The sequence below is a fragment of the Buteo buteo genome, chromosome 8 (assembly GCF_964188355.1).
Source record: "Buteo buteo chromosome 8, bButBut1.hap1.1, whole genome shotgun sequence".
NCBI lineage: Eukaryota > Metazoa > Chordata > Aves > Accipitriformes > Accipitridae > Buteo > Buteo buteo.
The window spans coordinates 30,824,352-30,846,825 of record NC_134178.1 but is presented as its reverse complement, the minus strand read 5'-3'; the positions used below and the strand labels follow the sequence as shown (position 1 = coordinate 30,846,825).

Here is a 22,474-nt window from a genome sequence, read left to right as displayed (position 1 = left end):
GCCGGCCCCGGCTCGCCCAGGCGTGCCCCGCTGCGGGGCTGGCGGCTCCTGTTCCTGCTGAGTGGCCGTGACCCGAAGCCTGGCAGTGCAGCGGCTCTCCTTCGGCGCGAGTGGCCGGGGACGGCTCGAACGATTTGCGAATTGCCTCTCGTTTCTCCTATACGTTTCCAGAATCCCCCGTTTGTATGCGACGCGATTTCTTGCCTTCCGATAGACTGGCTTTTATTTTCAAAGCGCACTTAGTAAGTGCGACCGAGCCTGAAGGTCGCAGCGGCTCAGGCCTGTCAGAGCGAAGGTGCCTCTTGAGCAGAGGGATGAGCTGCCGCCTGCTCATCTGGTTGTTTTGCCTCCCTGGATATGCAGGAGGGTGGCTGCGAGGAGGGCACGGCTTTCTGCTTGCCCCCACGCTGGTGCCGCAGGTGGCCGTACCAGTGGAGCGGGGGCTCCGGCTGCACCGTTCACGAAGCATCTGGTGGCTGACGCAAAGCTGCTCTGCCTCCTGAGAGCTTCCCTCCAAACTGAGGCCAAATCCAGCCCTCGGTGAAAGGGTGCTCTGCTGCTTGGGCTTTTCTCCTTCTCTCTGATGCTTCTTTCACCTGTGCTGTGTTTCCCTGTCTGCGCATTAGTCTATAATGTATCGCTCCTCCTTTGGTTTTCCTTGTACAGCTAAGGATGAGAGAAGGCAGAACAGGTTACCATTTCATAGCTTTCCTCATTCCCCTGAAGTATCTTTAAATGAGCTCTTTTGTCCAATAACACAAAAGTCAAACCTTCTACTGAAATAACTCTTACCCTTCACTCACGGTGTGCATTCTGCTGTGGGTAAGAACAGTCAGAGCATGGAAGGGTGTGAGTAGAAGGGGTGGTTCATAGAAGTGTTACTTGATTTATTTTCTGTTGAATCCAGACTGCTTTTTTTTTCTTTTCTGTCTTGTTTGCAGGTTTAAAGCTTGGATACTGTCTCAGTTGCTTTTTGTTATTCTTCTCCAGTCAAAGAAAAAAGAGAAGTAAACTAGTTATGAAGTTGTTTAAAGCCACATTCAGTGAGCTGGAGACACAGGCAAAGGCCAAGCTGGCAGGGGTTGGGGAGGATTGGCATACACCAGGGTATTTAACAAGGAGGGACAGGAAATGTGGTAGTGATTTGACTTTGTGTAACTTGTGTTTGTGGAATATAAAGCAAGCTGAGCGTGTATCCCTGGCCATGTCTAAAGCAAGGGGCAAAGTCTCCGTTCAGCACTCTTCCTGTGCTCAAGGTGGCTTTTGAAATGGCAAGGGGGCAGCGTGGACATGTAGGTAAGATTTTAAAACATGTACCTTGATGCTACTGAAATTTTTTCTCTGCTGTTTGTGGCCTTTAAAATCTCAATACTTGCAATTCCCCAGTCTCACCTGCTGTGCATGCCTGGTGCTGACCAGTACTGTCACACTAGTCTTGGAGAAGGATCCTGTGTGCTCAGATATCGAGTGCTGTACTGACCTTGTGTGAGATGAAGATGCCAAAACAACCTCCTCTCCCTCTCTCAGCTCCTGAGAGGTGCCAGGCAGCTTCAAAGTCAACTGGCACTTCTGTTAGTTGGATCTGAGCTGTGATGAGTTCAAGCAAGTTTATTTCAAGGCTGCCTGGCTCTATAAGGAGTAAACTGCTCAGTCTTTGTCTCTTCGTGTTCTGTTCCTCCTTCCCCTTTTCTGATTTGCTTCACTCCACAGCTATTGTTTTCTTCCCTCAGACTGTAGTATATGATTCCTCATGCAGTTCAACAAAAGGATGGTCAAAATCCTGCATCTGGGGAGGAACAATGCCATGCACTAGTATATGCTGGGGGCTGACAAGCTGGAAAGCAGCTTGGCAAAAAGGACCTGGGGGCATCCTGGTGGACACAAAGCTGAACGTGAGCCAACAATGTGCACTTGTGGTAAAGAAGGCCAATGCTGTCCTGGGCTGCATTAGGAGAAATGTTGTCACTAAGTCAAGAGAGGTGATCCTTCCCCTCTCCTCAGCACTGGTGAGCCCACACCTGGAGTGCTGGGTACAGTTCTGGGCTCTTCAGTACAAGAGAGATGTGGACATACTGGAGAGAGTCCAGCAAAGGGCCACTAAGATGATGAAAGGACCGGAGCATCTCTCCTATGAGGAAAGGCTGAGAGACCTGGGGCTGTTCAGCCTGGAGACTGGAAGGCTCAGGGAAAATTTATCAACTTGAATAAATACCTGAAAGGAAGGCATAGAGACGATGGAGCTGGGCTCTTTTCAGTAGGGCCTAGTGACAGGATGAGAGGCAATGGGCCTGAAACACAGGAGGCTCCATCTGAATGTAAGGAACACTTTCTTATCATGGGGGTGATTGAGCACTGGAACAAGTTGCCCTGGGAGGTGGTAGAGGCTTTATCTTTGGAGATGTTAAAAAGCCATCTGGACATGCTCCTGCGCAGCCTGCCTTAGGTGGCCCTGCTTGAGTGGGGGGTTGGATGAGATGACCTCCAGAAGTCCCTTCCAACCTCAACCATTTTGTGATTCCGTGAGTCTCGCACTAGCTTTAGAAACACCCTTTGTTCTCTTCTCTTGTTTTCTATGCTGAACGGCACCCCAGGACCTCACCCAGGTTGAGGTGCTGGGTGCCCACTTCTGTCAGCTTCTGGTTTTCTGCCTGTAAAAGGGAGATAAGACCTCCTACCTACCTCAGATAATTAGTTAACTAATATTTCTTCCACACTTTGAAAACAAGATGGGAGAAATACTTGTCAAAATGCAAAAGACCATCAATGAATGAGGTTAGAAACAGTCCAATAGTAATATACCTTATATTTATGTGTGTGAAAAATAAGGTCATGCTTACTTGTTATAGATATATCTTGCTTGGAAAACTGTTTTGGGTTCAAAATGACCGCAGTTTACTTGCTGCCAAAGTAGATGTGGAAGAAAAATCCACAATCTGAAAACCCTTAACTTGAATTTTTATCATCTTAAATTCCAATGTTTTGCATTTACCCAAGCTGAATGATGACCTCAAGCTTCAGAGCTGAACTTTATGATGGTGGCATGCAAACTCCATATTGACCAGCACAGAGTTGGTGAGGTAGTTCAACATTGTCTTGCTAAACATGCCGGAAGGGCTGAAAGAGCCCAGCTCAGTTAGGATAGACAATAAGCTGCAGGAACTGATATTAAGGGACCGTTAAAGTCTGATGTCTGGTCGAACTCCCCTTGCCCGGGAAGATGGGCCAGATGCTGGATTGCTCTTTCTTTTGTTACTAGTTAGTACTGACTAAGCTTGCTGCAGGTGGCATTCTCATTGAAGACATCTCTTTTTGCATCTGGTTTGGGAGCAGTGCTACTCTGTGTTGAGCCCATCTGGTCACAAATCAGTTCAGGCTGCATCCTGGCTACCTCCAAAATAATAGATGGATGTGAAAGATTGTGACTGTTTTTGCTGTAGATAAAGACACAGCTTTGCTCCTGCTGGTTAATGGCGTGTGTTTCTGGAGCAACTATCTTCTAGTAACTGTCAGACTAGAAATGACTGGAGTATAAACTGGCTAATTTCTTATTTCATGGCTGTGGACTATTTTATGCAGCTTTGTACTATGAAATATGGGAAACCAGGCTTAGCAAAAAGTGAGTTGCTTAGCAGATGCTTGCTGTCATACAAATTAGCCACAGCTTTTGCATCTTGGAGAGCTGCCAGCAGAGAGCTAGCTATTGCATTAAATGTCTACGACCAGTCATGGTCTAAACCAAAAGCTAAAAGATTAATTGCTCTTCTAGCATTATCTTAGCAGTTAGCGCTTTTTGTGGCATTAAACATTTTTTTGTCTTTAAACCCAAATCATAAAATGCTGCTCTGATTTTCAAATCAATGAGTGTATGGGAAGAACAGGAAGAAGTTTAATTTAGTGAGAGAAAGTATCATGCATGTATAGGAACTAACTTGCTTTAAAGTGGAAATGGAGGCTAATTTTGTTACTGCTGCCCATCTGGTATGTAACAATGAATACCTTCAAATCTATGGTTTAAATAAATGTATGCCTTAAAGAGTGGATACAATTGATTTAAGCTACTACTGGATAAAAAGTAACAGCATTCAATAAGCATCTTTGACTTTGCCTTAGCAAGATTTTTAATACATAATTGTACTAATGTAGTTTGACTAATGAAATACAGTACTTTTTCCTTGCCTAAAAATATTTTCCTCTGAAATTTTCCCGAGTTGCAAAGTTCTTTCTTAAGAAGTAACTCTCTTGAACATGAAGTAAAGAACTGGAATTTAGGAAACTCATACTTCAGTAAGTTCCTGAGCATATAAGGTTGCTTTCAGTCATTGGTCTCCATTATAAGTGAGGGACTTGACACCAGAAATGCTGTTTTGAATTTAGTTGGTAACCTTGACTGTTCATGCCAATGCTGCTGACTTCTGTTTGTTCTGTTCTCTGTAATCTTTCTTTTTAGCCAAGCTCGGTATCATCAAGGCTTTCATTTCTTGAGTCACCAAATGACGGCTAGAAATGGTAGATTGAAGAAATGTTTATATTTCTTTTAGAGGTTTAGCCTTCCTGGTTGAGGAGGAAAATATGAAATTTGACCCAGTCTCACCAGAAGACAATGAAAAATCCAGAAAGAAAAAAAATCTGTTTAATTCATTTCAGGATTTTGCAGGGGAGGAATACCAACATCTTGCTGGTAATTTTTAGCAGTTCTGCTATAGGTAGTACTGCCCCTGTAGTGCAGCAGCACTTTTTGGAGGAGGAATATGAGAGCCACCAGCTGATGCCATTTACTGCTTGCTTGGGTGTTGGAGTGCTTCTGAGTGCCTGCTGTGACCAGTAGATGACTGCTGACCCATTAACTCTCTGTTTGAGAACAGCTGCCTATGCAGTGGTGCAGCCCTTGTTTCTAGATGAGGCACAGTGTTAGGTTTATGCTTAATCATTACAGGGCTGCTACAATGGTTTCATCTCACTTTTCTTGCAGCGTTTACTCTCTGATGTGTGGAGTTCAAAAAAGGCCTTTCCTTCTAAGGGCTACAGCGGTGATTTTATGTTTCCCTTCTTCAAAGGAATCTGAAATGCAAAGGCCAAATAATAATGTGTACTTGCCTAGCAATAATGTGCTGAGTTTGTAACTACTGGAGAAAATAATTTGGCACATAGTTATTTCCGTGTACCTCCCTAGCACCAAGAACAATTACGCACCAGCTGAAGACAGTGACTGCCAAAAGCACATTTGGATGAGGTGGGTGTTTCTGGGTGGTACAGTCACGTGTTAACAAGTGTGACTGCATCACTGAAACAAAAGTATATTTGTATCCCCAAGCCCTTTGTACGGATATGCCATCCTCAAGAGAAAAGGACACCAATAAAGCATCTGGCAGGGAGGAAAGGCAAAGAAATGAGTACAGGATAATGAGGTGTACTTAACTGCTTGCTGTTAGCAAAAACTATCCACCTGAACTGGATATAGTGTTCACAGCTGCTTCAGGAATCATTCTCTGTGAAAGCTGAAGTGGGAGGAGGTCAGCTGCTCCAAATCCAGTTCTCTGGGTATTAGAAGAAATCTAAACTAGATGCGTGGATGGGTGGGCAGCAACCAGCAACAGGGAGGGTAGCTGCAGCAGGGATAGGGATCCAGGAAGCTTGTGCAAACCTTAGAGGAGATGTAAACCTTTTCCCTGCAATACAACACAGAGTCTTCTGATAGAGATGGGAAACCAGACATAATTTTTTCTATTTGCTGAGACTGAGCTCTCACAAGGCACGGAGCTACCTGCAAAAAATCTTAGGTCCAGTTCATAAAATCTTGCTCCTTGAATCCAGCGCTGAGCTCCAGTGGATGGGGAGGGGAAAACAGCATCCCACAGAAATCTTAACCTTTATGCATTTTGAAAAAGGAACTCACATTTTTTCTTAACACATGCATGGATAAATGCTAGAGATGAAATGATACTGTGTGGGGTTGTGTGATACAGTGTTCAGCACAGTGGATTCTGTTAGAGAATGAGTGATGAGTTGCAGTCAGACACCAAGAAACGATGGTCCACAAGCCACAAGTGCTTTTAATAGGATAACTACCCACTCATTTGCTTAGATTTCTTGTAGTTGCATCTTCCACCACTGGGGTGTTGAAGGGTGAGCAGATACAGCTCAGTGAAAAGGATACAAAAGAAACCACCCTAAATTAGATTCCGATTATAATACTGTTAACAGTGCATAAATGACAGCTATTTTCTGTTTATCTACATATCATTCCATTCTTTGAGCATTATCCATTATTATTTAAATATGAGTATTTCAAGTATCTTTTCTCCTCAAAAGCAACCCCCTTTTTTCCTTCCAATTTGATTTCACAAGATATTGTCAAACTTCTTACGTGTAAGATGATAAACAATATACTCCACCCTCCAGTAGTCATAAAGGGAGAAGCAGGGGGAGAGGAAGTCCTGCCCCTAGATATCCAATATTATGACTCAGTACTCAGGAAATGTGAGAAACTGAGGTCTTCAATCTTAAATGTTTCAGTGGGGTTTCCTTTGCTGTCTTTTGCTAATCTGCTAATCCTTTTAGAAAGCCGAATTCCATGGCTCTTTCTGGAGACAGTAGAGCACAGCTGATGTTTAAAGCAGTTTTCTTCTTTTAGCATAATGCAGCCATTGCCAAGGTCATGTGGGCTGCAGAGGCTGTGCTCTGACTGCAATGGTAGTAAAGCGTGCTAGCTTGCACTGAGCATGAGCCAAATTCCATTCTGTTGCATCCTAGTATCTTCAAAATTTAGCTGTGCTACCGCTGCGCTAGAGCTACATGGCATGACAAGTGAGCTTTCCATTAGATTCTGTCTGGGTTAAAATCAACAGCAAAGCAAATGCACCATTTCTATTACTTCTGAGTAGCATCTCATTTGGACCTTGATGTGAAAGCAGAATACAGTAAGTTGCAAGTGACAGAAACAAATTAGTTCAATATCTCAGGTTTCAAACCTCATCATCTTGCAGGAAACACCTCTGACAGCTGTTGTGTCAGCTGGTAGCTAGTGGGCAAAATACAAAAATTATTAAACTCTGGAGTTGGTAATACAAGGGAGGGAGAGGGGGAGAGAGAAATGACAGTAATGGCTTCTTTCTGAGTTTTCTTGTCTAATGCAAATAGCTGAAAGTCTCTTGGAAGAACAGCTGGAATGACCAGTGATAACTTTCCCAAACTAAGGGTGTCCGTAGTGGTCTCATGTCTCAGCTTCTTTGTGATGTCCCTAAGCTGCTGGCCCATGTGCCAAAATAGAGCGCCTTTGCAGGAGACTGCTGCTGCTGACAGTGGATTTGTAGTTCCTGTAAGGAGCCTCAAGTCCCTGTTCCTGCCTGACAGCACTGAATGGCTGGCAATGAAGTTGAAGCCAGGGTCTTAGTGACAGCCTGAATCTGTTTGTCCTGAAAAGTGCAAAACCCATCCCTGTGTTCTGGTGTGGCTCTTAGTGACTCATCTGCACTCAGGGGTAGATGCCCACTGCTCTGTTAGTACTCTTAGCTGTTGGCAAACTTGCACTGCTGATTTTGAGGCAAGGGCTGTTCTTGCACTCATTTGTGCTGTGGCTTGGCATCTAGAGCATGTAAATCAAAACTGGCCGAGGTACCATCTTTGAGGCCTTAGAACTCAGCCCACAAAGCCCACAGTTCGTTGTGGTTATCTTTGACTGAAACAGCTGACCAGGGCTGGCTGGAGTGCCTACAATGTCCTTTTAGCTCTGCTGGGACTGGGGGCGTGGACTAGATGCTCTGGGGGAAGGAGGTGTTTAGAGGTGCCAGCCAGTAAGCATCCCCCAGGATCCCCTGCCCCGGTGTGCACTGCATACTGAGGTGACTCCCCTGCTCTTACTGGAGAAGCTGCTGCACAGCCTTTTCCAGAGACCAACGCTGCCAGCACCGTGGATGGTCTCTACTTTTTCATGTGCTTGGAGTGCACAGCCCTAGTGCTTGAGGCAGTCAAGAAAAGACTTGAGGGATATTGTGCTTCTTGGGGTGGAGGGCTGAACAAGATGAGCTGGAGCTGTCAGCCCAAGTTCTTCATTAGGTGGCCCTCAACCAAACCTCACCAAGCCACCCACCATCAGCAATGCTCTGGAGACCCTGGCACAAATTGTGTGGCTGGGTTTGGCGCTGAAAGTCACAGGGGCCATGCCTGGCCGGGTGTGTGAGGCAGGGATGAGGACATGAAGAAAGGAGTGTCTCATGCTTCTTCCCCTTCTAACATCTCCATGAGAAGGACCAGCTGTTCTTTATGAGTTTACCCTCCCTAGTCCGTACTGAAGAGGTGTCTCAGAGCACCAGGCACTATGTGTACCCAGCACACTGGAGGTACCCCAGCTGTCTCGCTGTTTCCCTTGGGGCTATGCCCATGTCTGTTGTGGGTGTGCAATGGCAGAGGGCTCACAACATTGGCTTGCTATGAAACTGGTAACCCATGAAAGCACCTTGACTACTGCTGGGGTGCTGCGAGGGCATAACACAGGGAACCCCTCCATTTATGGGAGAAGACAGGGCTGCAGCTGCACTCAGCTAATCAACATAGGATAATGCTAGATATTTTTAAAGCTACTACCTTTCGCTGGGAATGGCTTGGCTCTATGCTGCAGGCCTGTGTCAAACTAATAAAATCATGTTTTAATTCCAAGGTGTATTTTCTATCTTCTTATTTGCATTAGGGTTTAGAACCTGTGTGTTGTTTTACTTAAAATTTCATTGGTGACTGAGGGTTACTTTTTTTCAAATTTTGTTTCTTTGTCTACTTCAAGTGTATATTTCCTTCATATTTAAGGTAATACCTTATGCTTCAAGCTAGGCAGCTCTGCAAATCCCAACTGGATCAGAGCCACAATATGCTACCTCTTTTTCCAGAGCAAAACTGATCCCAGATGATCCACCTCTTTAAAACTTGGGCAATTTATGGTTCCAGTACTACTGATACAAAAAAGTCATACTGTAAATGCAGAGTCTTGGTGCTTTTCCTTAAATACAACAAATGTCATCTCAGTTATATAAATTTATACAGGTTAAAAACCAATGAACATGTTCTCCTTACACGAACAAAAGCTCTTAAAGATATTGCCTACACTGCACAAGCTTCTGGAAGGCTTTCTTGAAATCTTCATTAAAGATTGTGTAGATTAGAGGGTTAATAAGGGAATTTATATATCCCAGCCATGTTAGGAAATTAGACATGTCTTCTGAGATGTGACACCTTTCACAGGTATTAACAACTACTTCTTTTACAAAAAAAGGGAGCCAGCAGATCACAAATGCCCCCAAGATCAGACCCAGTGTAGTTGCTGCCTTTCGTTCTCTTGTGCTAGAGATTCTCTGTTTTTTCCAGGACTTCTCGTGCTTAGATTCAGACCTAGGGCTTCGTAGGGTGATATTGCTTTTATCGCAGTTCACCAGGGGATCTGATGTCTTCTCTGCTGTGCTGGGCATTGAAGCAGATTTGGTGCTTCTTTCACCTGCATCCAAAAGGACTTGTCCATTTACCTCCTCCCTTACAATCCGGCTGACACTTCTTCTGTGAAATGTCTTTGCTGCCTTGTATATCTTGTAATAAAGGATCAGAATCAAGGCCAGAGGAATATAGAAGGCGCCAAATGTAGAGTAAATGGTGAAAACAATGTGGTCGTGTTTGATGATGCATTCGTCATCCCTGCTGGTCGTCTGGTGCCGCCAAAATAAAGGTGGCATGGAGATAAAAATGGATATGATCCATACCACTGCAATCATGATGCCAGCATGCTTAGGTGTCCTTTTCCGTGCATATTCCACAGCATCTGTGATTGCTCTATACCGGTCCAAAGCAATGGCAGAGAGATGCAAGATGGAACACGTGCAGCACGTAATGTCCACGCTCAGCCAAATGTCACACACCACTTGCCCCATGATCCAGGTCTCCTTTACAATGTAGGCAATGCTGAAGGGCATCACTAGGACTGCCACAAGGAAATCAGTCACTGCAAGAGAACAGATTAGATAGTTGGCGGGGTGGTGGAGCTTTCTTGTCACAATTATTGCAGTCATCACGAGAGAGTTGATGGCCGTTGTCATTAGTGCAAGCACAGATAGGGTAATGGAAATGAGAATCTTGGATGTCACCCATTTGAATAGTTCTTCTGATGTACCATTTTGTTCAGTTGAGTTTATTAAATCCATGTTCCCTTTTAAAGGTGATCTTTACCAGTAGCAGTTACCTGTTGGAAAAGTAAAAACATTCAGAATGTGCATCCTTAGTCTCCAGGAAGTCTTGATTTTTTTGTCATCTTAAAAGACTATGGGCCCCAAACTTACAAGAACCTCAGACTTACTATTAGAAATTATTCTGCCTCCAGACAGATTTTCCTGGCTAGCACTATGTGGGATGCTCTGCCTTCAGAATAGGGACCTCCTCTTTCTCCTTGGTTTTGCTGTTGAGAAAGGCATGTCTGCATGGCAGGGGAGAGGAGCATGCTGTGGTGCCTGAGATGGCACTGCCCTGCGGGGTGCTGCATGTCGCTGCACGGGGGAACCAGCCTGGTCCCTTGAGCAGGGCAGCGGCATCAATGTGGCCCCTGGGGTGCAGAGCCAGCCCTCCTGCTAAGTACTTACTCTGAATGGATTGTAGTGGAGTCTTGAAACTGGTTAAAGGTGGACAATCTCATCCTAAAGTAAGTACTAATACTCCCTTTAGGCTAGCACTGTCCACTCCACTAAGCGATGTAATGACTGTTGAAAACTTTAATCCACAGGAAGCAGGCATAATTCTTGTTTTCTTTACATAAACTCCTTTTTCCCCAGCTGTATGTAAGTCCTTCCTTGTGTATAGATAAGCATGGGCTTTCTAAACTGGGACATAGTTTTCAAGAGAAAACAGAAATGTGAAACATTGCAGTGCAAACAGGAGAAGAAACAATTACATGTTGAAAGTTTCATTTTAGAGCTTCTTCTTATGCAGCTCTAAAATGAAACAGCTGAATATATTTTAAAGCTTCAATGGTTGACTTATCGTCTAACTGAAATATTATACATAGCTTAGAGTCTTGAGAACATATTACTTTTCCTCAAGTTTTGCTATTCTGTGGTTGCCGCTGAAGAAAACTGCAGAAAACTTGGATGCTAGTTGTTCTGCTAATGACTCTACGGAAACAGTATAGCTCCTCGTACAGCCCTGCAGGAAGCAAAAAGCAGGGAAATACTGATGAAAGAAATTCTCAGTTATGTTCTGGGGACATGCACCCTACTTTCTTATCAAGAAGGGTTTCTGAGCACTCTATGGACTGCAGCTGAAGTAAGAGTTTTGAAGTTTTTAGACTACAGCTTGTAACTCGCGGTAAGAGGGTCAGATTTCATCCTCTTGCAAGTTTTGACCTGCAATTTCTTGCATGTGGATCTACCTGATTAACCCCTAAGTGGGGTTTTCTCTGACAAATTTTGGAGTGTAGTGAGTGGGTTGCATTTGCGTTGCATTAGATGCCACAGATAGGGAAATACGTGAAATAAGTGAATAATTTTTCTTAGGAAAATGGGTCTCATTAACATAACTAAAGCTTTTTGATATTATGCTGGAGTCGCTGAAAAAGAATCTCATATACTGTTTATAACCTTGGACACAGCTCACTAATTTGGTTTGAGATTCTAACCTGAGCAATGCTTTATATGCTTGTTTTGGGTTTGTGTGGTGCAGGTTTTTTTGGTAGCGGGGCAGGGGCCGCAGGGACGGCTCCCGCAAGAAGCTGCCAGAAGCTTCACCGACTTCTCGCCTCTGGCCCAGGCCGAGCCCATCAGCGATGGTGGTCGCACCTCTGGGAGAACAGATTTCAGAAGGGGAACCGGATTGGAATGTGAGAGGAACCCCTCTGCAGACACCGAGGTCAGTGAGGAAGGAGGGGAGGAGGTGCACCGGAAGAGGGGATGCCCCCGCAGCCCGTGGTGGGACGGGACGGCAGGCTGTCCCCCCCCAGCCCAGGGAGGGGAGCGGAGGCCCCCCAAGATGGCCGCGGCTCCATGGGAAAGCCCGCGCTGGAGCAGTGCGTGACTGAAGATTGGCCCGCGGAAAGGACCCGCGCCAGGAAAGTTCGGGAAGAGCTGAAGCCCGTGGGAAGGACCCACGCCAGGGAAGTTTGTGAGGAACTGCTGCCCGCAGAAAGGACTCGCGCTGGAGAAGTTGGTGAAGGACTGTCTCCTGTGGGAGGCACCCCACGCTGGAGCAGGGGAGGGGTGAGGAGTCCTCCTCCCCCGAGGAGGAAGGAGCGGCAGAGACAAGGTGTGGGGAGCTGACCCCAACCCCCATTCCTCGTCCCCCTGTGCCTCTGGTGGGGAGGAGGCAGAGAGAGCCGGGAGTGGGCTTGAGGCGGGAAGGAGGCAGGGCTGGGGGGAAGGTGTTCTCAGGGCTGGGTTCACTTCCTGATAGTCTTGTTTTGATTTGATGGGTAGTAACTTAAATTGATTTAGTTTCTTCCCCAAGTCGAGCCTGCCTTTTGCCCGTGACCATAAGTGGTGAGTGATCCCTCCCTGTCCTTGTCTCGACCCACGAGCCTGCCTTTATATCTTCTCCTCATCCCACCATGGCTAGGATGGGGTGTGGGGGAGTGAGTGGCTTCATGGTGCTTTGTTACTGGCTGGGCTGAAACCACGACAATGTTATTGACCTGCTCAAAAAGGTTTTTAGCATTGCTTGACCAACATTTAATTTTATGGAAGAATAAGGAAAGGAAATGTATTTTACATGGTGATATTTACAAATGCTGAGTGGAATCTTGTCCTGTATGTGAGCTGATTACAGCATGTGTATGCTCTCTTTCTCTCTGTGTCCCTCTTTCTGAACTTGAAATACACTTCATAGGCATAAAAGTAGATCTTTCATCATGTCAGTGTCACCTTAAAAGCTTCTGAATCCACAGTAATTGCTAGTTTGCAGATATTTTTGTCTATAGCTAGCTGCCTTCCAGAGAAGGAATAGGCACATATAGTATTATCTTGTGAATGTTCAACATCTGCTAAATAAATCTTCATTTTCAAGCTTGTATAAATACATGGGGAAAAAAGTTTACTGGGAAAAACTAAGAATTCTGTTGATATCCGGCAGTTGATCATATTTTAGAACAGTTACTCATTATGGTTAATTACCTTATAAATTTCTAACTCTTTGGGTATTAGCACTTAATTGCAAGCAAGCAAAAAGCAATTTAGAGATAATGAAAGTTGATTAATAGCTTTTGAAAGATGATTCAGTTTGGGACTGTGGAGTAAGGAAAATGGTATGGGTGAGTTTGCAAAACTGGTATGTAGGAATAAGTAGGTTTTGCTTAGTGTGGCATTTATTTGGAGGCTTTTTATAAGAAGCAGTGACAGAAATGTGCTTACTTGCCATGCGCCGTGATTATGCTTCTCTGTGTGGTTTTAAGATTATCAGCTGGTACACAGATTTCGTTCGGGCCGCTAGCATGGAAATACAGCAGGATTGGAGATTACCACACTGAGTTTCTAGTGTACTACTGTTAGATAGATAATTGTGCTGGGGTGTCCTGTTCATGGGACATAACCTATTCTTTAATGGTACCCACCTGGACATATGCCCTCCTGTTCCTCTGTGGAGTGTTAAGACCCTCTGCTGTTGCCCTCACAGTCCTGGCAGCAGGTGTCCAGGGTGGTCCCCAAGGGCTGCTGTGCAGACCAAAGAGTGTGGCTCCATCCAAGGGAGACAGCAGTATGGTGACAATATCTGACCTCCAAGGTAGTGGCTCCCTTTCAGGTTACAGAGCCATTCAGTGGCTGTGCTGCTGAGGACTGCCAGTCACAAAGTTTAGTGGCTTTCCTGTCCAAGTGGGATGGGAATCCTCTGCTAACTGTGGCAGAAATTCGCACAAGGTTATTGGGTGATCATTACCTAAAAAGATTGTTTTGTAAATATGGGGAGTTGAAACACTGGCAGCATTTAAGGACTGCTGCTTCTCTCTCTTGTGGTCACTTCCAGGATGAACTAATTCTGGATTTTCTCTTGCGGAGTTGAACTCAGTTCAATCAGCGTCCATCACTGGCTTCTGTCCTCAGCAAGCAACCAAACCACTTTAGAAGTATGAAGGATGATCCTGGAAACGGTGCACTGGATTAGGATGCAGGAGAGCTGGCTTCTGCCTCTCTGCTGTAGGCTTTCCTTGTCAATTTTTGAGCAAATTCATTAAAGTGCTCAAGTTAAGTCTTTGTAAAATAGCTACAGGAGTACTTCTGTGCTACCCTACTTTGCATATTTGTATTGCCTTCTGTTAGTAGCATGAATTATCTCTTGTATGCATTTAGTGCAGGGAAGATCTAATCTCAGGTGATACCCCCAGGTGCTGCGGGCATACTGGCATACCTACACACTATATTTCCAGCTCGGACTTTGCTGTTATCCCCATGTGAGTCTACTGAGCTCTTGCCTCACAGAACAGTCACAGTTCCTCTGCTCTATGGTGTGGCCATCTCCTTATGGCCACATACCTGACATAAGACTTCAAAATGAAGCACGGAATACTTGGAGCTCTCTTCTCTGAGCAGAGAATTTACTCTGGTAAATGAAAACAAACTTGCAGCCATGCTGAACTGAAGAGAAATCTGTATTTCAACAATTATTGAATGGGTTCAGCAGTGACATGTAACTATTTTCAAAGAAATTATTACAGTCCAGATGTTTTTAATGTTACTTTTGTGGAACTTGCAACTCAGTGGCCCCTTGAAGGACTAAGATGAATCTGTCAGCTTATCACTGATACCTCAAATTCCATGGAAGCTGCTCTTGCTGCAGTTGGAAGTGTTGTCTTTTATTATTACGTTTTCATTATGCAACTGTCGTTGGAAAACTTTGGAAAGACTTGAAGCTTTGATTGCATGATATTGTCCTGAATTTAAGATTGGTGAAAATGATGTCTTGTACTTTGTGTTCATTATAGATCTTCACACAGTAAATTAATCTATAACTGGTATTAAAATACAAGTAGTATGGTATTTCAGTTGACCCATTAAAATATTAGCCTTTGATTGCTGAACAAGAGCCCTGTAAACAAAGGAAGCTGCTGTTCACCTAATAAAGCCTGTCTGTTATCTTGGATACATGAAAATTATTATTTTTGAGGTATTAGCCACATATAAAAATCTTTTTTTTCCTTCCCTCCCGGGTATTGCATGATGAGGTGACCAGAATGTAAATACTTCCTTGTCTGTAAAAGCACATATATCATCCTAATGATGTTGTTTAGAGGGCATGGGGGAAAATGTCTGCCCAGCCTTATCACAAGAGTAAACATTAAATTTGTCTAGTGTCCACTCAAAGAAAAGGGAATGTTGTTGTTGGTCCTCAGTTTTGCAGGAGCTTGTGTATATGTTATTAAGCCTATGACCACCCATTTATATCTGGGATTTACCAAATAGTAACAAGATTGCTCCTGTTCAATAGCATTAGTCTGTCCTTCCAGGTTTGGAAAACAGCATTCCTTGCTTTTGAGTAAACCTGGAAATTAATATGAAACACCATTTGCTGGAGAAACATGTCTGGGAATGCCTTTTGGAAGGGCATCATGACCCTACTGTTTGGGGTTCTGAATTTAGGCTGAACTCTTAGGAGTTTACAGCTCTTGATTTTTGGGCCTCATTTGTTTTATATTGCTGTAAGTACTGGCAGCAAGAAAACTTGCTGATGAGAGTTTAAGTACTGCTTTTGAGCACAAGTTTTCTGGGTGTACTGGGGGATGTTTGCTTTCTTTTTTCCATGTGGGTTCCTTAGCGAAATGTGCCTTTAATTTAAAACCAGTAACAGTACTCAGAAAGCAAAATGAGCAACTGATTGAACTAAGGGTATTTAAATTGCTACAGACAGTAGTAACAGCCTTTGTCCATTAAGTAAACACAAAGTTGTGCCAGTGGCACAGATAGATGCTGCCTGTCTCTTGCTCAAATAGGCTTTAGCTGGTTTTGAAATGAAGTGTTTCACCTGCTAGCAGGATCCCTTGCTTTATTGGCCAAACTGATCTGTAAGCCAGTTAAAGGGCCAGCTTTCTTGCTCTTGTGGAAATTGATCCTACAGACTTCCTTTCCTGATGAAAGAGAAGACTGTGTTTTCAGCTACCCTGTTTTATCATCTGTTCCTGTATAGGCTAACTAGATACTTACTGGAGGTAAGACTAAAATAACCATAGAAGGATAAAGTAGTTATAAGTGCCAGCCCTGCTTGGGAACTAAAATTGCTTTGAAACCAGCATTTATGAGCTTGTAAAAATCCTTCCTGATATGGCTGTGTGTCTCTAGTTACCAACCATGTGATGTACTAATGACAATTAGCTTAGTAATGATCTATCACATTAAACACGAGTACAGGAAAGTAATACTCTTTTGGATTAAACAAATCTGTTTAAAAAGGGTGAGCTTGTACTTGGATCTGATAGGGGATATATACTTTGTTGAGCCTGAACCCTAGCGTCCCAACAGATGAGGAAGAGGAGAGGGGCAGTTTCACTTGATTCTTAGTGTCCTGTCCTTAAATTCTTTCCTCACAATAACTCTTTCTAAGGCTCCTAAAGCTACAGTGCATCCCCTGAGACAAGGCAGGGGTGACTGGCAGGTTTGTAAGGGAAATCACTTGCCAGCTGAAGGCAGCTGCTGCAAACCTGCCATTCCTGGAATGCAAAGTAGATGTCTATCAGTAGTTTGAAGTGCGATGCAGAAATCACAAGGTTGCTGGCTTTCCTTATATGATCTGCATTTCTGCATGCTTAAAAATCTTTCTTTTTTTCCCCCTCTGTATCTGATACTTACCTAGGAGGTAGAGTTATTTCCAGTTCTTAATCTGTCAGCAAGTATTTGTATATGCATGCTGAAGTAATGCTTTGGATTCACTGTTTTGGGTGGTACTGTCTCAATACATGGGACTAAGCACATTCTGGACCTGAAATGTATTGGTAAACTGGAGGAATATCGCAAAAGCTGTTTAGGTTTTGCTGTTTGAGTTTCTGTTAACTGGTGTTATTTATCATTTCCACTTGTAGAAGGTCACAACAGACTCATTTCTAGAAACAGACCACAAATAACTGTAAAATTGCAGATAAATCAATTGAACTAGTATCAACTAAAGATAATACAGAATTCTGCCTCCCAAGCACCTCTTGGGAGAAGCATGGGTAAATAGACAGGCTTTGCAGTGTGCCCTCAATATCAGTATAACACATGAAGGAAACAAATCTGAGAGTCCTGGAAAATAGGTGTCTCCAGCTTAGAGATGCACAAATGCATTTATTGCCTAAGCACAGGCACTCTGATTTCTTACAGAATGGCAAAGAAAAGTCCATTTCTGTGCCTTGGTAAGAGAGATGCAAGCACCAACAGCGTCAGGAACAGAATGAGGGCAGTAATCTCTGGCAAAGGGGCAGAGTGAATCACTGAAATAGCTTCTGTCCTCATCTCACTGGTGTAATTAACTCACCTTCATGTTTCCTACTGAGGCTGTATAAATTGCAGCATGCTGGCTGTGACTTCTTTGACACATCTCACTCCAGGAGGCTTTGGTCGTTGCTTCATTACTTCATGAGCATTACCAAGTGCTCCGTGTTTTCCAGTCTGCAAAATACCAGACTCTTCAAGCCCAAATGTGACAACCCCACAAAACGGGGATTCCTGTACCTCTGTCTCAGGGGGGCAGCTCTTTGCCTCCTGCATTTCAAAGGTGTCACTGCAGTTCCTGGGAAGGTACCACTTGAGCTAGCTTTAAACTCAGCCAGGTAACCATGAGCAGAGTGCTCAGCAAAACCTACTTGGGAAGCAGAGTTGCTACATAGGTGGGGTTAGTCTGTGATGTGCTCCTTGATGCCTTTGCCATGTTCTCTACTTGCACCTCTTGGACTGCAGTGTAGTCCTATGCTGCTTGTCAAGCCTGCCTGGAGGATACCTCCCCTGCTTATTGTCATCATATCTGTAGCAACTGCTGCTTTTGCTTATAAGGAAGAACTGTGGTCAGAAAGTAATTATGCATTCCTTGCTGCTTCTAAAGTTGAAGTTGAGGGTTTGATTTTTTTTTTTTGTCTCCTTTTGGAAAATTCATCACTCATTTGTGTTTGCTCTCTATTTCATGTCCCTCTGCCATCTGTTTTAATCTAGCTGAGGGGGATGGGGGGAAGCAAGCCAGCTTCTGAGCCAGCCCTCTGGGAGGGGGGAAGGAGGAGCAGCAAGAACAGCATGGTCCACAGGAAGACTTGTATAAAACAGTAAGCCCACCTCCCAAATGCAGCTTCAGTTGTTGGGTGACTGGAGAGTGCACCTGTTATGAATTTGATTATGTTGGCTGGAGAAAGGGAAAATTTCAGACCCATATTCATAATTCTTCAGAGGAGATGGCAGTGATTTATTTCTATAATTCATTAGATGAGGAGATTCAGTTTCTTCTCTTATTTGAGGCTGGTATGAATTCCTAGTCCAGACCTCTTGGAAAAGTGATCTGGATAGTTGCCTTTTATAGTGTATGTGGTGTGGAAGAGCCCCAGAGAACCAGCTCCTGGACAATAGTGCCTGTGGGAGCTGCTTCCTGCCATCTCTTCTGCTGCTGATGTTCCGAGCTGTGTAAACAAGTATCTGAGAAATGAAGTAGTGTCTGGGCACCTCATCCCCCTATGTGAGCTCTACACTGAGCAAAACAGTACCTTCGTGATGGCAAGTATTCTATACTGAGAGACAAAGTCCCATGTAACCATGTGGTCAACACCCTGTCCCTAGAGGCACATGCCCCCTTGGATGGGTGGTCACGATCTCAACTTGGACCCTCTGTATCATGAGTGGGCCACTCACTTCCTATCCCCACTCTTTGGCACCCATCTTTAGTTTGCCTCTAACAGCCTAAAATGTTCTATTCAACAAAAATTTTCTGTATTAGGAAAAGATGTTTAAAAATTTTATTTCAGTTCTGTTGAAGGAAAAGTAAAGTTTTAATATTTTCTTTTTGTTTCAAGTTTTTATCTGGATTGGCAGTGAATCAAAGAAGTGACTATTCACCCATCTCTATATAGTTTGTACAACTAGTTTCATACTGTGCAGGAGTGGCTTGCTTTCATGATTATCAACTAAATTTGTACAGTGAGGTGAAAATGCAGAATGGCTTTGCTTATGTTTCAAAACACTGCCTTTCAGATAAGGGCTTGAAATCTGTAGGAATCACAAAGCAGCATTGGAGCAAGGAGGTTGAGAGGCAGTTTTACTTCCTTTGAATGGTAACAAAACACAGCCTTGTTTCTCCCACTTCCCACTCATCCTTATGCTTTGGGGCCATGTGTTCTTTGCTAGCTCTCTGAAAACACATGTGTATACAGTTCTAAGTCGCAAACCTTTTTCACTGATATACCTAGCTGTGAAACTCTATTACAAGGAGGAGTTCAACTTACACCCATCCCCCCCCCAAACAAGCCCCAAACCCCCTAATGAAATGTCTTCTAGTTAACAGGCATTTTGTTGGAATAGCTCCTGTATTATCTGACTTCTAAGATAATGTGGGCACCTTATGTCTTAGTTCCTTGCAAATTTTATCAAATGGGGTTTTTATTATACAATAACTGTGAAAGCTTTTATTAAACTGGAAGAAACTACCTTGTTTACTCCTGGACAGTAATAAAACAATGTTTTCAGATGTGTTTGAAACTGCAAATTTTCTGGAAAAGATCTCTATTTCAGTCTACAGTATAAGAAAACATAACTTTCAAACTATTACCTGGGCCAACAGTAGGATGTTTCTTTTTCTGCTGTTTGTTCACCAGGATAACTTTGAGGGAGAACTGGTCTCAGAAGAGTTTGTTGAAAGAGAAGTGAAGTTGACTCATAAATGTGCTCCTTCTCTGCAGTAGAGGTTCTGTGTGACACAAGAACAGTACAAGTCTGTGGTTAATCACTTACAATTTGGTGAGATGGCAAAATTCACATCAACTCCAGTCTCGTGTCTACCTAGTTTTTGGAGACTGATGCTTTTTTACAAAGACTATCTTACTGCATACTTCCCAGTGTCTTTCCCTGTACTTCTTTTCACTGTGTCATTTGTCTTTATTCTAGTCCTGATCTGATCATCTCATAGACTGAAGGTCTTTCCCTAGGTCTTGTTATCCATGTGATGGAATAACCCTATCAGATAGTAAACTCTGCATTGGGTTTGCACTAAACAGCAGTTCTCTAATATTTTCTTTATCAGGACTGAAACAATTCAGGCCATTTCCTCTGAATGATGTGTGTGCAGCCCTGGCCAAGAAGTACTTTAAGCAAAACAAACAAAACAGTCCTTAAAGTTCATGGATTTGGAAGTGGGAGGAAAATTAAGAGCATCAACTTTTTAGCAGAAGTAGAACTCAATGTTTTTTTCCAGTCTCCTTGGGAAAGACAGAGGAAAGGATCTACGTGCTGCCAGAAAATCAGGCAGAATTTGTTGAAAGCTTTCCCAAAGCAATGCATCCATAGGAAAAGATTTTGTTGTGGAGAAATGTTTGGTTTTTTCCTTCAGAAAATGCTTTCTATCAGAGGGTGCCAGGCTGCCTTGCCCTGATGACTTCTACCAGTGAACAATAGCAGCCATAGGGAGAGACCCTGTAAAGGGAGTGAGGAAGGGAAGGGCAAGTATGAGTGCAAGCTCCTGCAGTTTGCCTTGGTGGCAAAGGGACCTGGGCCCTGCTCTGTGCAGAGGGCTGCCACCCCATTTCCACCGTACAGAGAACGACATGCCATGGGGGAATGGCACAACAGACCCTCTCCTGTCTGAAATGCTGGTAAACTGCAGACCCCAAGGAAGCAGCGAGTGTGGCCTGTGTAGGGTGGTCTTGTTAAGGTCTGTAATTCACAGAGTCTTTCTTGAAACTGCTATGCCAAAGCTTAGCATGGAAAAAGTTAACTTTGAGAGCACAGGTGGAGCTCTGAACAGGCAGGTGGAAGGCTGGGGAAATATTGCTAAGTGGATCTGAATTACTTGCACAGGAAGGTCCTGTATTGGAGCTGTTGGATAAAATCTCAACCTGGGAACCTGCCCAGGAGTTTTCATTTTAGAAGCAGTAGCTAAACTGTCCTTAAGGCAGGCTGGTTTAGATTGCAGTGGTTGGACTGACATGCAGTGGACAGACTGACCTGCAGTGGACTCGAAACCACACCATGTGGTACTGTGTCAACCTGTAAGAGATCCAAGCTATTAGCCTCCTTCATAGGTAAACAGAGACTCCTGTTGGTAGATCTTGCATAGTGAAGAAGCAAAGAGCTATAATTATACTGTTGAGATTAGTGCTTCCTAACTGGCACGGCAATGTTTTTTAGATGTTTCTACAAAGATTGATTTATTCACCACTGTGTACACTTAGACTGGGGGCTATCTTTCAAAAATCCAGATTCTGTGCCTTTGAATTTAGGCCCGTACTAAAAAGGACGTGACTTTTGCTATACTCTGCATGGGGTATCACAGTGCTGGTAATAAGAAAACACAGAGCCATTCTCATATGTGCTTTCTCTTGTGTGGAGGCAGAGCATTAATGTGGGCAGGTAACTGGTCAGGCTCTCCATAAGCACCACAGGAAACTTGCCTAGGGACTGTATCTTTCAAAGAGAGGTGGTACTATATACCTAGGAAGTCCTTATTTGGTGCTTTCATATGCTTTTCCAGTTGTGTTGGGTTTTTAATTACTATTTTTTTAAGGATTTAAATCCTAGCATTGACACAACTGAATGTTTTAGCCAGAAGAGTTTAGTTCACTCAGTGAATTGGTGTAAGTGCTAATGGCAAAAAAGCTTTTGTTCCAGGCCTGTGTCTGAGATCTGGGATGCAGTTATGCTGGTGAAACTTCTCTAGTGCAGATTGGGCTTTAGCTTTCTTCCTTTTCACAGTTTCAAAATACTCTACAGCTCTTGAGCATACTTTTCTCTCTACTTCAGTTTATTACTACATTACGACATGATCCCCTTTAAAAGTACCAGTATTTGGAAAAATAGGTCCTAGGACAGTCTGCATAAAATCAAGTGTGTGGTGAGGAGAGCTATGGAGATGAGGGAGAGTGCATCAGTTGTGAAAGTTCTGGGGAGAACTTAAGGAAGTGGAACACCTGGGGAGGAGGAATGCTGGAGTGCCTACCCCCCGTATAGTACTTCTGTGCGTCTATATCTCACGCTGCTGCTGAATCACATTGAACATATACCAATACAGTAATTTTTTTGAAGAACCAGGATGCCAAATAGCATGTCTGTGCAGTAGAAGTCAACATTTGGGATCTCTGGGCTGTCTGAGCAAGCTGGCATATTTACTTGGCTCTGTGCGGGCTGCTGTGGTAAGGACGGGAAGGAGGCGAGGTAGAGCAGCTGCTGCTGGGCCCAGACCGGCTCCTGGTCTGGAAATGACTTGTGCGTGGTCAGGACAGGGATCTCGGCACCACATTTTGGCAGAGAATGACTGTCTCTGTGGTCAGCTGGCATCACAGCTTGCTGATTAATTCCTGGAAGCATTTGGCCTT

At 43.9% G+C, this 22,474-nt stretch overlaps 1 protein-coding gene across 1 annotated transcript in view; it reads right to left on the bottom strand.

The window, feature by feature from the left end:
* Positions 1–9,074: 9,074 nt before the first annotated feature.
* The window catches only part of HTR1F (5-hydroxytryptamine receptor 1F), a 66,986-nt gene continuing 53,586 nt past the window's right edge, over positions 9,075–22,474 (bottom strand). The window contains exons 2-4 of the mRNA XM_075034738.1: positions 19,717–19,854; positions 17,449–17,582; positions 9,075–10,213 (exon numbers count right to left, since the gene is read on the bottom strand). Of these exons, the coding sequence (XP_074890839.1) occupies positions 9,075–10,175 (1,101 nt within the window). The 5' untranslated portion in view covers positions 10,176–10,213; positions 17,449–17,582; positions 19,717–19,854. The remainder of the gene's footprint in view (positions 10,214–17,448; positions 17,583–19,716; positions 19,855–22,474) is intronic.